The sequence below is a fragment of the Diorhabda sublineata genome, chromosome 1 (assembly GCF_026230105.1).
Source record: "Diorhabda sublineata isolate icDioSubl1.1 chromosome 1, icDioSubl1.1, whole genome shotgun sequence".
NCBI classification, from domain to species: domain Eukaryota; kingdom Metazoa; phylum Arthropoda; class Insecta; order Coleoptera; family Chrysomelidae; genus Diorhabda; species Diorhabda sublineata.
The window spans coordinates 8,636,532-8,652,788 of NC_079474.1; the positions used below are offsets into that span (position 1 = coordinate 8,636,532).

At 34.1% G+C, this 16,257-nt stretch overlaps 1 protein-coding gene across 3 annotated transcripts in view; it reads right to left on the bottom strand.

Annotated features, from left to right (window-relative positions):
- Nucleotides 1–16,257, bottom strand: part of LOC130452452 (glutamine--fructose-6-phosphate aminotransferase [isomerizing] 2-like) — a 57,609-nt gene that overhangs the window by 34,966 nt on the left and 6,386 nt on the right. For all 3 annotated transcript variants that reach the window (XM_056791741.1, XM_056791739.1, XM_056791740.1), the window contains exons 2-5: nucleotides 11,052–11,159; nucleotides 9,584–9,673; nucleotides 6,360–6,673; nucleotides 2,331–2,472 (exon numbers count right to left, since the gene is read on the bottom strand). In XM_056791741.1, the coding sequence (XP_056647719.1) occupies nucleotides 2,331–2,472; nucleotides 6,360–6,673; nucleotides 9,584–9,673; nucleotides 11,052–11,159 (654 nt within the window). The remainder of the gene's footprint in view (nucleotides 1–2,330; nucleotides 2,473–6,359; nucleotides 6,674–9,583; nucleotides 9,674–11,051; nucleotides 11,160–16,257) is intronic.

A 16,257-nucleotide genomic window follows, 5' to 3' on the forward strand; every position in this document is an offset into this window, starting at 1 on the left:
AACATTGACATCCTAATAGTACAGTCACCAACGGTTTGTTGCTAATAATTCTTTAGGGCAACATCGATTATCATAAATATCCGCATGGAAAGTACCTCAACAAACCCCATAAATCGATAAATGATTAACTTTTATTAAAAAAATTATGCCCTTTTTTAAAATCTGTTTTTACCTATTCACGATTAAACTTGTTGTTTTCGAACAAACAATATATGAATCTATGCATTTTATGAAGAAAATCATTTAGAAAAATATTAAGGAGTTTTTCTCATTTTAAGGATTATGCCTTCGAATCGCAGTTGAAATTTTGAGACTTTTCAAGGTTAAAAAACGGGATAACGGTTAATATTTCGAGAAAATTTGTAGAAACTTTTTTACAAAGATCAATAAATTCTTCAAAATGAATTACTCTAAGAGTCTTGCATGAAAATTGTCAGAGTTTAATGACAGTTAAATGATTATCTTTATTCCTCGAAATAAAAACCAAAATTTGAATAAGCAAATTTTACATATTAAATCTGTCTACGGGTCAAAATAACGCGATACTCCAATCCTTATTGCGATATTGCTGCAATACAACGCCAAACCACATACAGCTCGGCTTGCGATGAAACGTCGAAAGAATTGGGTTGGTAACCACTAAAATACCCTCCTTATTTGGTTCATTGAAGGAGGCACTTGGTGGACTGCGATTCGAAAGCAATACGGAGGTAGAATTCTTCGTGTGCGAATAGTTCTGTGTTAAGCCGAGAGATTTTTACGTAAAAAGCATACGAAAGCTTCCGTAGAGGTGGCAAAAGTATATAGAGTGTAACAGAGATTATATAGAAAAACTGTACAAAATTTCAGCTCTGAAACTTGATAATACAAGTTTATATAGCAAAATTTTGGTTCATATTTGAGCCACCCTCGTAGATAGAAAAAAAAATTACTGGAACAATGTACGGGAATTGCAATACTGTAACTAAAGAAGGACTATTTAATGTGTCAACCAATTTAGAAATACTAACAGGAGTCTTGTTGAGGCTCACCTGAAGACGCTAAGCTTAGCAAATAGTGCATCGTGCAGATTCTGCTACGGACAAGAGGACAACTCTATCCACATTCTTTCGAAGTGTAAGAGACTACAAAACTGATGAAAGATGAAAATATTTAATAGCTAGAGCAATCCCACATCCTAAGCTTTCTGAAAGAAATGGGATTAATAGATCTGCTAAGAAGACTGAGCATCCCTAAGTGCCGAAGCAAAAAATGGGAATCAATAGATTCTTTGCGTCGCTATGTATGAATGAATCGTTTCTCACTTTATACATGTATCTCTGGTGACAAAATTAAAAATGTTTTCTAAAAAATTTTGTGAAGAGAAGTGTTATAGTTAATAATTAATATACAGATACACTTTGCTTTCGTCTGAGAAGAGAACGGATCCCCATTGGTCGTCAGTCCAATTAACGTATTCTCTGGAAAATCAGATTGCTCGTGGATTGAGGTTAATTTAAAGCCAGTAGCTGACCTTTTCGGTTCAAGATTTAAGGTTTGCCACCTTAAGTCTTCTTATGACTTTCCAGCGACTCACAGCCACTCCTCGCGTTTTCCCGAACTTTTGTTGAACACCACTAAGGGCCCGTTTTCTCAGCGGTGTGCTGATAATGAATGGATCATCTATATCAGATGTCCGCCTTTTTCTTCCGGAACCGCGTCTTTGATGGAAGTTAGCAGTCGCTTGGTAACGACGGTAATCTCTGGAAATAGCAGACTTGCCAACGTTTAGCCGCACTGGCAACTTCTCGCTCACTCTGGCCTTGTCGCAATATGGTGACCACTTGAGCAGCTTTATCACTTGTGTCCATAGCTGATGCTATTAGCTTTAAGATTTATTAACAAGAATATAATTTCGTGTTTTTTGCCAGTAACTTGCGATTGCAAGGGTTTAATAAGAGTCGATTTTTTAGCTCATGAGTGTATTTACAACGAAACTTTTATACTTGGAGCAAAGCCGGATAGACCAGCTAGTTTACTATGAAATTTATTTTTTATAATAAATTGTCTGTACTAATTCTGAACTATTTATAACATTAATAATTGTAAGAACAGAAATATAACATCTTCTGTTAATTTTTGAAATAAAGTTTTGAATATATTTAAAAAAAATTAAAAAGTTTGTATACATACTGAAAGTATTTTATTTCCCAAACTATCCAGACATTATTTCGATTTTTTGTAGTTATTGAGAAAAGGAGGAATATACTTTAATATCTCACAGGAATATACTAAATTTAATCCAAAAAAAAATAATAGAATTGTATATTATCCTCAATTAACCTACTTACCCTTTCCGTATAGAATAGGTACGTGATCGGTAGCTAGACGGGTGCGTGTTTTAATACCAACCAATAGTGGTGATCCTCTGCGAGTTGCTACACATTCGCCAGGGAAATATTTAGACTTGAAGCACAAAGCGTAAGCTCCTTCCTAAAATATACAATTAATTTAGAAAGAAACTTTCGATTCAATCAGGACAATTTTTTGTGATTGTAAGTCAAAAAATTCCTATCCCAACACTGATATACCAGGACTTAAAAAGCGATTATAATACTTATTCGCATAATAATAGTAGTGAATTTTATTAGTTACGTATTCTCAGAACCTCAGAACTAAAATCAAGTGTCGCCAAACGAAACGTGCGTTTACATCAGAAAATATTCAAATTAATTGAGAGTGGTGGTTATTTGGCGAGGTAGAGAGGTAGATACTGTCAAATAATAAAAAAAGTGTTCATACAGAAGTCAATTGAGAGTTTAGACACAAAGATTTACATGTCCAATATATTTTTTATTATATTAAATGTTTGACTTCATAAAACGGAAATATGGAATTATTCAGAAAATTCTATTAAAACGGATTGAAGAAAATTACACCAGAACTGATGAAAAAATTGATTAAACTTCGGTGTGTTTTGATAGAATATAGTTTGAACATGAAGAACAGTATAATTGTTACTATGAAATCATGTAGAATCGCCAAACTTCTAAAAGTATTAGGACATACCGAAACTTAAACACAAATGTAGTGTATTTGGTCGAATATACGAGGTCCGGCTATTAAATAACGAGCCTCGTTACGAAAAAGGGTTTTATTATAAAAATTATTCTACATTCAAATGCTCTCCTTCAATATACTCCCCTCCCCTCGCAACACACCTTTCCATACGTTGTTTTCATTGATCGAAGTCTTCTTTGGTGAGTGCTTTTAGGAGTTCTACCGTTTTTTTGCTTTATCGCTTCTATCGAGTCAAATCGGGTCCCTTTCAAAGCAGATTTCATCTTCTGAAACAAAAAATAGTCGCACGGTGCCAAATCTGGTGAATACGGCGGGTGTTCGAGCACTGGAGTGCACTTAGTGGCCAAATACTACTCCACAGATAGCGCGTTATGGGCAGGTGCGTTGTCATGGTGCAAAAACGGGTCGTTTTTTAAGAACTCGTTCTCGCAGTGTTGCCAAAACTGACAAATAGTAAGTCCGGTTGACAATCCGACCCTTTGAAACCCATTTAGTCATCACGATAATGTTAATGTCGGAAAAAACGATCAACATTGCCTTGAATTTTGATTTGCTCTCTCGGCCTTCACTAAAGCGCGTACGAGATAGAGAGTTGTACCCATAGACCTCTTGCAACAATTTATAGCACTCAGTCTTTTTCTCAATTTGACGAGAAGTTTGAGATTGATACGTTGCTCCTGTTTCTCGTCAAACATGGTTTACGGCACGAGAAGAAAACACGTTCGTTTCAAATCGCTACTTCACAAATACTATAATAGTGACGGAAACGTGTTTTGGGACGTGCATAGATAAGATATCTAGATACCCAACGCACAACTCGTTTTTTACCCCACCCGTCTAGGGCGTCCCCTAGGCGCGGAGTCTCGTTATTTAATAGCCAGACCTCGTATAGAACGATCCTTAAACGCCTTGTAGTATATGGCGGCGAAGTGTAGCAAATGAAATAATCTACGGAAAAAATACTAATGACGGAGAAGAGCAGCGAGAAAATACGGGGGCGAAGGATGAGAAATGACAGAATAAGTGAGAAAATAAGAGTAAGACAGGCATTAACTGATGACATCAACACCAAACAACTAATCTGATGTGATCAAGTAGCAAAACTGTCAGAGAACAGAATTCCTAAAAAAGACACTACAAGGGAGAAAAAAAGTAGGACCACGAAAAAGCTGGAGGAAGGTGTAGATAAGGAAATCTGCAAGAGTGAGAAAAAACAGAAGACCTGTGGCATGATAGAGAAAATGGGGATTAGGAATCGGAAGACATCGGAGAACGATGTAAATCAAATATGTAAAAATAATTTAACAAAATGTGGTTGACGGAGTTACCCTTGTTAATCACAAGTTCTGTCAGTGTTATCATTTTCGAATAATCAAAATTCACAATAACAGTGATAAAAAGATGAGATATTAACATTAATGAAGATTAAGATCATAAATATTCCTGAGGAAAGACCCACAAAAAAGGAGTTACTTCAAACTATGAGAAGTTGTAACAATGTTATCGAAAGCATTTCTAAGGCTAATGCACATACCTAACGAACACTCCCACCGTATTATGTGTTTATTTCTGTAGAAACGGTTTAAACCACATTAAAATGAAAATTACGGAAATAAATTAGTTTAACTACTTTACGCGCAAGTATAGTTCTATAGGGATTTGACAATGTTGTATGGAAAAATTGTGATGAACACGTAATGAAGAAATGAAATTCCATCTCTCGTAACGCCAAAAATAATTAATCTAGACGATTCCAGTTCCAAAGAGTCTTGCTTTCCAAATTAAAACGTTGGTAATTATTTTTAATATCTCGTATAGATTTATAGCCTAAGCCTTAGATTGATGGTGATAAAATGTTATATTTGGCTAAGCCATTTGTATGGTGTGGAGACGTTGTCCCTAAAAGTGAGGTCCTTAAACAGAATAGAAGCAATGGAAATGTGGCTGTTGCGCAGACTTCTACGGATCCCATGAACCGAGCACATGACGAATGAATAAGTAATGAGAAGAGCGGGTGTGGAGAGAGAACTGATCGCGGTAATTAAACAACGATAAGTATCTTATCCTGCGAGGACCGAGATATTCAACTCTCAAGCTCACACTGACGGGAATGATCGATGGAAGGAGAGGACCAGGGCGTAAACAAAATTCCTGGCTACAGAATATAAGAGACTGGTGTGGCATTCAGGATGCGGCAGCAATTATTCGTCGTGCAGAAGAGGGGTAACTTTAGATAATAGATTAGAAGTTTTGGACAAGAGAAAACCTACACGCTGCAAAGTGTATGGTACTGGAAGAAGAAGAATCACAGATTTATATAATGACTTGTGGAGAAGAATAAATTGTACATACGAAGCTAATACGTAATATTAATGTTCAATGAACGCCTGCGACTCTTAAAGTAATGAAGTGGTAATCTGCAGTTGCTTTAATTATTGGATGTTGGCTGTTGATTGCAAAAGAAGCATTTAAAGTGAGATGCGACATCCTATAACAACTACATTTTCAAAGTAATTTATAATCGGGTTAACCTGATATACCTCTGTTTGATAACCAAACTTAACAGTTTACCTTCGGACTGAATAACCTGACTCTGAAAACAGGCGTTAGACAATTAAGTGTGAGAGTTGTGATAGTAATAAGAAGTGTGTCCATTATTGAAATGCTTTTTATAACTAAATTGGAATTGATGCAACAGTCAGTGATATTCTTACTGATTACACTGTTAACATTATTACTACAGCATTCAGTTCACCTTCAGTTTCTGAAGAAGATAACTTGAAATGCGCCTCAGATAGTATAATCGTAAATGTAGTAATCGTGCAAAGTGTGTACAGTATGCTCTTTATAAATATGAGTAATAATTATTTTGATATTCGTATATACTAACTAGGATTAACTATATCAGATAATAAGAGATTACATTTAATGTTTTCATAAGTTTAGTGAAAATTGATGACTAATTGTAAGTAAGATAACGAGAACATCTATTTAGTAGCTTATGCTCTCCAAACGAGTTGATTTTGTTAAAATCAAAAGTTAAAAGTTAAAACATTTTTTTCTACAATTCATTTTGGTAATATTATTTTTCAGAAATTCAAATCAAAGTAAATAGCAGTATATTTGTTTTTTATTTGGTAAATATTAGAAGTTATTATTATTATCAATTGTTATTATAATGAAGAAAATTCACATTTAGCTTAGTTGAGTTGAGTTGATTTGAGTATCTTTGGTTCCCTTTCATCCTCTGTGTTAATAAATACTTGGAATTTCTGATACTAGACAAAAAATATACTCACCAATTGCTGAACGACATGTTCGACTAATTCTCTGAATGAAAAATTTGGATGTTGTTGATGGAAATGATAAATCAATTTAGCGATAATTTCAGTATCGGTATCACTTTCGAAATGGTGTCCTTTTTTCTCCAGAAATACTTTCACTTCTTTGTAATTAGTTATAATACCGTTATGTACAACCACAAAACTATTCTGAAGATCTGATCGTTGCGGATGGCTGTTTATTTCGTTGGGAACACCGTGAGTGGCCCAACGGGTATGGGCGATGCCGCAATGGACGTCCACTGTTACGCCCATGTTTAACTCATCACTTCCTGAAAGTTTGAATAATTTTTCATTAAAGAACAGTTTCTAAAGATTCTACGAATACATTATAAAATGAGAAACAGGAAATTTTTTAGTTGGCAAATAAACCAATTGACATAATTCAATTTTTTTATATAACACAAAACAAATGTTTGTGAATTTGTCAACCTATCTGTCCTAAACCTAAAAGTATTAGCAGATAGCGATTAGACGATGCGTATAAATGCGTAGATTAATGGCTATGGTGTGGAAATTAACTTACGCGTTCCTTTACTGACAAGGGCAAAAGTGGTATGTGTGTACTAACAGGTGTCTTATTAGAAGAAGAGCAGGTAGATGATGCGTTATTAACCTATTATAGTTTTGTTAAAATTACAAAACATCTAATAGACGATGAAACTACATTTCATCAATATTTATGACTTTCAAGGACACAGTTTTGAAGTATTATCATATATGTATAGAGAACGACATAATAAAAATACCAAATACAAACCAATTTCTGCTTGTCAATGGTTTAATATAATGATGAAGTGAGTTTTCGTACGTTACATATTTGTTTATCTCTATTACAAACGCCAACAAATTTATATTCTTTTGCAGATATCTTGCAACTGGAGAATCGCTCCCATTAATGGCTGTTAACTACTAAATTTCGCATAATCATCTTGACTACAATATTTGTGATATGGTGACAGTTATGTGATGCCTACTTATCTGCCGAAATTGACAAAAGCTGACTTTTTTGACTTCTTAACAAAGGCAGGTCTTCTTTCATGTTGGGGCCATTGAAAGAGCGAAGTGAATTCTGATTGACTGTAAAAGCGGAGTTAGAGTCGATCCTCAGAAGCACTATCCATTAACTCATTACTGTTATCTTCATAATCTACATGGGACTGATGGTCGACTGAAGACTGGGTTTCTCCTAAGGGCGAGATGTCGTGTTGAAATTGTAGCCTCATTACCAATCGGTAGTCGAACATGTGCATAGTCAGAGTTAGCAGTGGCGCAGGGTCTCGAACGCCGTTTGACAGTCTCCATCCCAGTGGAAAGCTCTTGCTTCTTCCGTGAGTCGAGTTAGTGGCTTGGAAATATCTCCGAATTTTCTTATGAATCTTCGATAGTACGTGCAAAGTACAAGGAAGCTCCTAACTTGATATTTATCGATTGGTTGCGACCATTGCTATATGGAAGCAATTTTCTCTGGATCTACTGCCAATCCTTTGTTGCTCACTATGTGGCCTAGATAGTTTACTCGGTTTTGGTATAACTGGCACTTCTTTGGATTTAGCATGAGCTGAGCAGCTTGAAGTAACTTGGATACGCCTTCTAAATTCCTAAAATGTTCTTCAAATATCTTTCCTAATACTAAGATTACCATAGTCCAGATCTGGTCGTAAAAGCAGTATTCTCATGACCTTCTGGTGCCATCTCCACTTGCCAATATCCAGACTTCAGATCCAAGGTACAAAACAATTTGCTGCTAGCTAAAGTGTTCGGAGTAGAGCATAGCTGTCTTTTTCGTGACGTTGTTTAACTGACGTTGGTCTTCTCTTCTCGAATTATATTTGCAGCTTTCTATATCTTTGCTCTTGGTAGTCTGAAAACTGATTGTCTGGTTGACTTACGAACATCAGTATGGATTTTGTGTTTGACGACTGATGTTCTACCAGTCTTCACCTCCTTTCAATACAAATAGTTCTAGATACTGCAAGAGAAATTCCCTCATTCTCCTATTCTGAGCTCGATTCAAAGATTGACCAGCTACTGATGTAATATGTTCGAATCAGTTATGGGAATTGTCAGTTGTCGTCGTTTGGCGGACTGTTGAAATTACTGTTACGCAGGATCCAATCCTGGTTTCCTTTTTGATGGTAATCGGGTAATCGTTTACATGTATCACACTTACTTCGATCCCCTTCACCGACGTAACTAACACTTTTCCAAATAGTACTCCTTTATCAACATCTGTTCTATAGCTCCATCATAATCGGTGTATCTTCTTCATGGCACCCAGTAGACGCGCTACTATCAGAGTTTCGCTTCGATTAGGTAGAACAGTATCTTCCTGTACAGCTGCAAACACCGTGTTACTCTCAGATGGTGGAAGGAATACTTCTGTAGAACCCACTTTAATGATTCTGTTTCTAAAGTCCAATTGGAAACAATGAAGATTTATTACGTCCACTCACAGAATCACACCTTTTTCAATATCAGCTACGATTACTTCATGTGTGAACTTTTCTGTTCCAATTGTCAATTGGATTTGTGTTTCTTGGTGAACGTTGGCACTTTCACCTGTGGCGTTCGTAATCGAATTCTGGTTAGTAGTAGCTTTTTCTTGGGGCTTATTAGATCGGGTCTTATGATGGTTCTAGTTGCTCCAGTGTCTACTGGCAGAGTATATTTCTTTCCATTCACTTCTCCATCCACATATATTGCGATATCTGGGAGAAGCGGTCAGTATGTGAAGATCATTGGAACGATCTCGGTGCTGCTCGTTGTCGACTCGTTTTAGTTTTCCAACGTATGTGTTTATTCATTTGTGAGAGTCTTGCATGAACTCTGTTCATACCCTAGCTCTCCACAATTCCAGCATTTTATTTTCTTTGGCTTCATATCAACCATACCTCTTTTCAAATTGAGGATTTTACAAGAAAACTTGGATGGAAGGAATAAAACGATCAATAAGCAAGCGAGGACTTCCAACTGAAGATGGAAGTATAAATAGTTGTACTGGAGACGAAAATAATTAACGTGGAAATTTCTTCGATAGATCGCTTAATATTATTGAAGAAGATCTTGAAAACATCGGTACAAACCAAATAGAGTAGCTATGTTGCCAAATTCACATTCATTCATTATTATTCTGTGTAATTGATTCGTTCAATTCTGTAAAATTAATTGTAAAAACTCACTATTTTTTATTTCCTCGGCGAGTAATGCCACCTTTCCTGATTTCTTAATAATGGAGATATCCTTGGCCTCGGCCGAGTCCACAGCAACACCTATTTATTAAAAAAAAAACAAGTTATTGCTTTAAATGTATAAAGGGTGTGTACATATTAAATTTATCGATTTAAATGAATAACTAATAATTAAATTGAAATGATTTTAAATGTTAATTATAAAAGGTAAAGCAAACCAATCGCCCTATTGGAAATCTCTATCTCTTTTGCAAATGGCACCAAACATTAATTCGGTTTCGACATTTGTTAAGTAAACAAACGCAGAATACAAATCGGTAAGCCATGAATCGGTTTACTCGGGATAATTGTTTCAATTTTTTGGACAAACACCGCGGCGTTTGGCCACTCGCTTGTAAGAAACTGCGATAACAAGGGATCTTCTCAAGACTGACCGGCTCCGGAGCAGTCGTTGTGCTGAGAATATCGCTGCTGTTGTCGAAGTGGAGCCGGAAACATCGACCAGTCGAGGTGCTATACAGTTTGGCATTAATCAACGAACCTTACGCATAATTTTGGTAAAAGATATTCTTTTAAAAAGTGCATCAGCAATTAGCTGTTGACCGCCCTACGCATGCAATCTACGTTCAAACCATTCTTAGTCCCAATATAGAGGTAGACGATTTTTCATCGAAAATTATTAACGGAAAGGCTCATTTTCATCTCCATCTGTTCGTGAATAAACAAAATAAACCAATTATAGCAATATTCTATATTTTACAGCCTAAGATCCCACCGCTCGATCTTGCAGGTATCTGTTTTTTCGATGAAATTAATTTTAAAGGAATCTTGAGGATGTATGGAATGGATTCAGGATAGCCGCAATTACCTGTAATTAATTTTAATGTCATTCATATACTGAAATGAATTTCAGCTATATGTTTTTTCAGTTAATCTTACAGCAAAATAAAAATGCTTGCCAGCTCTCAGTCGGCTGCAGCACTAGGGTTGTCAGGTGTAAACAAGTATATTATTGTTAATTCACCGGATTTTTAAAAAAACACTACAGCCTACAGAAATTCAAGATCAATATACCACTGGCATCTCCACATGGCAGGAACCACTCGAACTACTTGAGTGTAATAGAGTTTATCCTTTTATGCTTGCTGTTTACATAAAAAAGAAGCTAAAGTTTGGCGAATGCGCCGGGTATTTTTTTGTCAATATAGTTTTTTTGGTGGAGCTAAAGTCTAGCAGCCTTAAGTCAGTTAACTACTTGATATAATATTGAATACATCGAGACAGTGACTAGTAAACTAAACAATGTATTTCAATAAATTAAATGTTAAGAATTATACTTAAATATTAGTGAATAGTTTAGCGTGGAAGTGAATAGTTAGTGTATAAATGGATGACGTAAGTGAGATACACTATACGATTGAAAACTGTTTAAATAAATAAAAGTATTATAATATGTTACCTGCGGAGTCATATCCACGGTATTCCAATCGCTTCAAACCGTTTACCAATAACTCTAAAATTTCTTCCCTCTTCTTAGGAGTGAGATAATTTAAGTACGCAAAAATTCCTACAACAAAATTTGCATCATTAAAGAAAAAGGTTTAGGAGAAACAAAACGGTTTATAAAATACTGAAACTCGTTGACTTACTGTACGAGCGTACCTTTCAAACTGTTGAAATATAATATTTTGACGAAAATTTACTTAGAAGAAGTAAACACTGCAAGACCCAATAAATGTTTATAATAGTGGATACAATTCTGTTGATAACTGCGAATAATGCTTTCGTGAACATGTAATAATTTCGTGAACATGTAATAAATACTGGGTCATTCCATTATAGCAGGTGCTACATTTAGACGTATGTGTTAGTTCCAAGTAATCATATAAAAAACATTTCCCATGGGATTGAATTTTGAACGATAATATTTTAGTAATATGTTGTCTCGATATTCGTCTACAATTATTTTAAAAGTTAGAGCGAAGGATCAAATGTATTTGCGGCTGCAACAGATATGATCCAACTTTTCCAGATCATAGACAGGCTTATAAGTCTGTTAATTACGATATATTCGATATTTTATGTCTTGATCATTTGTGAGATTTTTAAGTAACAAGGAATATAAAACAAAAACAATTAATTAACCATTTTTGTTAAATCGCTTGCTCAACTTTTCTAATCGATATGAACATAAACGTCGATTTAACTTATATATGAACAAAATGAGAGATCAGTGAATATTTATTACTAACTAGTACACTTTTTGTCGTTCATATTAATTATTTTCTCTGAAATCATACATCATACAATCATAATCATAAATTGTACCGCTTTGACATACCCCCACATAACCAACCATATTGAGTGTTTTTTGCCAAAACCTCTTGATGATGATCAATAATTAACATCATATACTTTCATTTTTTGAAACAAAAATATAAATGGATATTGTCATTTCAATGTTAACAGGTAAAACATAACCTCAAACTGCCAGCAACAACGATTTTGCGTATAATTTTCAGTTTGTAACAACTGTTTAGATGGTAACATTTTCAAACACTCCAATTAATTTAATAGAGAGAAAAATCGAGAAGAAAATAATTTACATTCAATTGAAAACACAACAAATAACGTGATTAAAAAGTTAATGTGGGGAATCGTCCTACGACAGGTAGCAAGATAACAACAATTTGAGGTTAGGTTGGTTCAGGTCATTATCAATGACGTCGGATTTTCATTTTTGTAAACATACAAGTTGCAGTTGCATTAGGATGGAAACTTTGAAAACAACTTTCTATACAAAGGAGCAATAAATATTATTAGCATTTAATGTATAAAAAATATTTAGTAACACCATCGGTCTAACCCAATGGAGGGTTAAACAATCGCACACAATCGTCCATCGCCGTAACGCCGAGTGCAACGTTACAAATACAGGATTTTGATTTTAAAATGGTACTTCAATAACATACCTGGTATAAACAGAATTATACATTCGATTGCTTTGGGGAATACTCATTTAATGTAAATGGAAGCTAGTTGACTTCTCAGTTACATTTTGAATATTCATATTTTTTTATTTCTCTATTAGAATATTATTATTGCGAATCATTACTTTTACGTAACATTATAGAAGTAATAATGATTTAACTATCGTCACTTTCACTAAATAAACCACAACAGTGAATGCCAAGTAACTATCACATATCTATCAAAAAATATAAAACTTGCATAATTAAAACTTTACCTACATAATTACGACATATATAACTAGTATTACCAAAGTGATGAAGTCAATCATTGTTATGAGGCACATAATTTAGTTATGAGTACAAGAGGCAATATCGAATAGAATTTTTTGTGATGATGCAAAAGAACCACAGCTGGTAATTCTACATAACCTGAGGGAAAAGAACCTAACAAGGACTCATGAGGATGTGACTAAGATCACTAATGAGGTCCTGATCAGGTTTACGGTCCTTAGCAGGATTACCTTATATAGTTCTGATTAGGATTAGCCCATATGGGTCTGACTAGGATTAGCTCATATGGTCCTAACCAGGACTAGCTCATCTGGTCCTGATCAGGATTACCTCATATAGTTATGATCAGGATTAACTTAGATGGTTGTCATCAGGATTACTTTACATGGTCCAGGGACTACCTTATATGGCAAATTTCATCTGGATTACCTCAACTATATGTCATTTAAAAATAAGTATTAAGTTTTATCTTATCATAAATTAATGTAATTTCAGCTGAAAACAATATGAATTAGCTTCATCTTACGTAATATGGTCCATGAGTTCTTAGCGTAACATAAAAAGATCATAAATAGTTTCTTGATTATTATATAATCTGTTTATCCTTTCATGTGTTTTACTCATGTTTCTAATTACGCCTTGGTTTCTGAGTGACATTTTGGGAACTGCATCTTTTGAATTTGAAGCAACTAAAGTAATCAGTTTCATCGTAAGGTTTTTTATCTATCTTCTCGTAATGCTAATTTTTATTCATCGCAGTATTTGAATACCTATCACTGAATAAAGCATAACCATATTTAAATAATTTTCGCCGGTTGCATAATACTGAATCACATAATTTTTTTTCTCTAATACGAGAGTTGCTATTTAAGTTTTGAAATAAATCAAATGAAAATATATATTTATAATCGGATATGGTTTTATTGTTTGTCAAAATATTTTCCATTAAGATCAATACACTTTTACATGCGTTTGAACCAATTATCGGAGCATTTTTCCCTTCCGATTGAGGTACCTCTAAAACATGTGATTTGAAAGCATCAACTGATTCTTCAAGTGAAGAAAAACGTTGACCTCGCAATTTATTTTTGATCTGCAGAAATAGAAAAAAAAACAATGGATGCCAAACAAGGACTGAACGTTGGATGACCCATTAATTATATGTTTTGTTTGTATTTTCCAGTTATTAAATGTAAAAAAAGTATATTAATATTGTATCAGACATCTCGATAAGATTAAAACGATTAAAAGTTGCAGGTAATCATAGTACAAAATAAAAATACACCAGATAAAATAAGCGATAAGTAATAAATATAAATTTTAACGAGTAGCTGAGATTTCTATAGAATTACTAAAAAGAATCCGTACACAATCAATGAGTTAATTAATTTTTGGACCTATTCAGATAAATATTAGATTTATGTAGGTACTAAAAAAATCGAGTGGAGAGAAAAATATTGAGTTATTCAATGAATCATATGCATAAAGATTGTATAAACAATTATCAGGAAAATTAAACTTGAAAGGCTTCATAAAACCCGGCGACATCGATTTAGATTATTGAAATATTTGTGATTTAAATTTGATAAGAATTGCTGCGAAGTTAGAGAGCTTTTAGAAAACTTCGATTTGAGATCAGGTAGATCAGTAAGATTCCTTCTGGGCCTTAAGAACGAAATTATATAAATATAATCAAATCTTTTATTTTTTATTAAATCATGTATTGTCACCAAAAGCGAGAAAGTATGCGATATAAAAGTAGTTGATGAAATTTTGATCTAAACAGACACACTAACAGAGTGTGTTGAAAAAATGTGTAAAAACAATATTCTAATGAAAAAATATTAAAAATTGTCGCTCTGATTTTAAATACCGAAGGGCAGACATAATACAGGATCTAAACTAAGATTGTCTGTCACAGTTGTGTTAATCAGATGAAATATTTCCTGCACAGGAAGGCCTATGTACACCAATTTGTTTTTTATGTGTCGACGATAAATTGAGGACAAAAATGTGCTTTCAGACAAGCAATTCTGATAAAGGAAGCAATTATCCATGATTGATACAGTAAATTGGGTATGTGAAAAAGTAGGAGACTGAAGAAAGGACTGAACAACACTCATGACATCAAAAAAAAAATTCTCATTTATTTTCGATAATCCGCCGATTAAAAAAAATCATTGATATCGGATGATTTTTCGATTTTCTAGAGCAAAATAAGTATAAAATTTCTTTTTCGAGAAATATATAGTGCGCATAGTAAAGGTGCTATTAAAAATTTGCTTCGAAATACTGAAGTTCCTACCTCAGCACACTGGCCATATAGACTTCTTAGCACTGGGTCTAGTAAAGCTAATCTCTCGTTAACAAATTTTTCAATCTCCATGATAACTTTATATAAAAATAAGTATACCAAAATTTTTAGTAATAAAATCGTCATTTATTCATGGCCTATCAGTCCTTGAAAAAAAAAACAAATTTCGTAAAGATCCAAACTAAGATCGGCCTCCCCTTGTGTCAACCAGATGAAAATGATATTTTATTGAATAAAAGAATTTTTCCTCATATAATTTAATAAGGCAGAAATTGTACTCAACCAATCGAGATCGGATTTAAAATAAAAATAATTTAACATCGTTTAAGGTTGTTTGAGAAAATTGGTTCATAGAGAGTAGTTACAACACTTTTAATTTGAAACATCGTAGTTAACAAAATTGTTAAACAGAGATTCATAGCGACTACTATTCCCCGCTATAGAAATGTACCCAGGCGTGTACACAGGTACCGTATACTGTAAGAGAAGATTAATGAATTTACTATGAAGCAATTTTTTGTAGTGGATGAGATGGTTCTTTGCTAAATTCTAATGATACTGAACACACTGTTTACACTATCACTGCATCGACACTCACAATTACACTGTCTGACACGCGTTTCGATAACCAAGTTTTCGTCTTCAGAGTTTGAAGATAAACTGAAAATGGTATGACAAAATACAGTTACCAGAACTCGTCGCAAAGACAGGTCCATCGAGCGGAAAGTCTTGTTATGTGTCTCGTGAAATTATGAAGGTTTAGTGTACTTCGAAATAATTCCAGATGGATGAGTTATCAATGCAAAGGTATACAGAGTGAGTCAAGAGGAACTTTACCTACTTCTACTTCATGTAGAATCCCTCAGGTAGGATATCATGTGGCTACTAAAAAGTGTCATCTCTTCTTCTTTATCAATTTACCGTTACGTTACAGTAACCTACTATCAAGCATTCGACTAGTATTAGCTAAACTGGTAGAACCAGCTTTAGAAAAATCTATTTATAGATTCGTATTGAATAATGCACCCTGTATAATATTTTTTCAGAACAATAAGTGATGTTTAAGCTACATAAGTAACATATGCAAC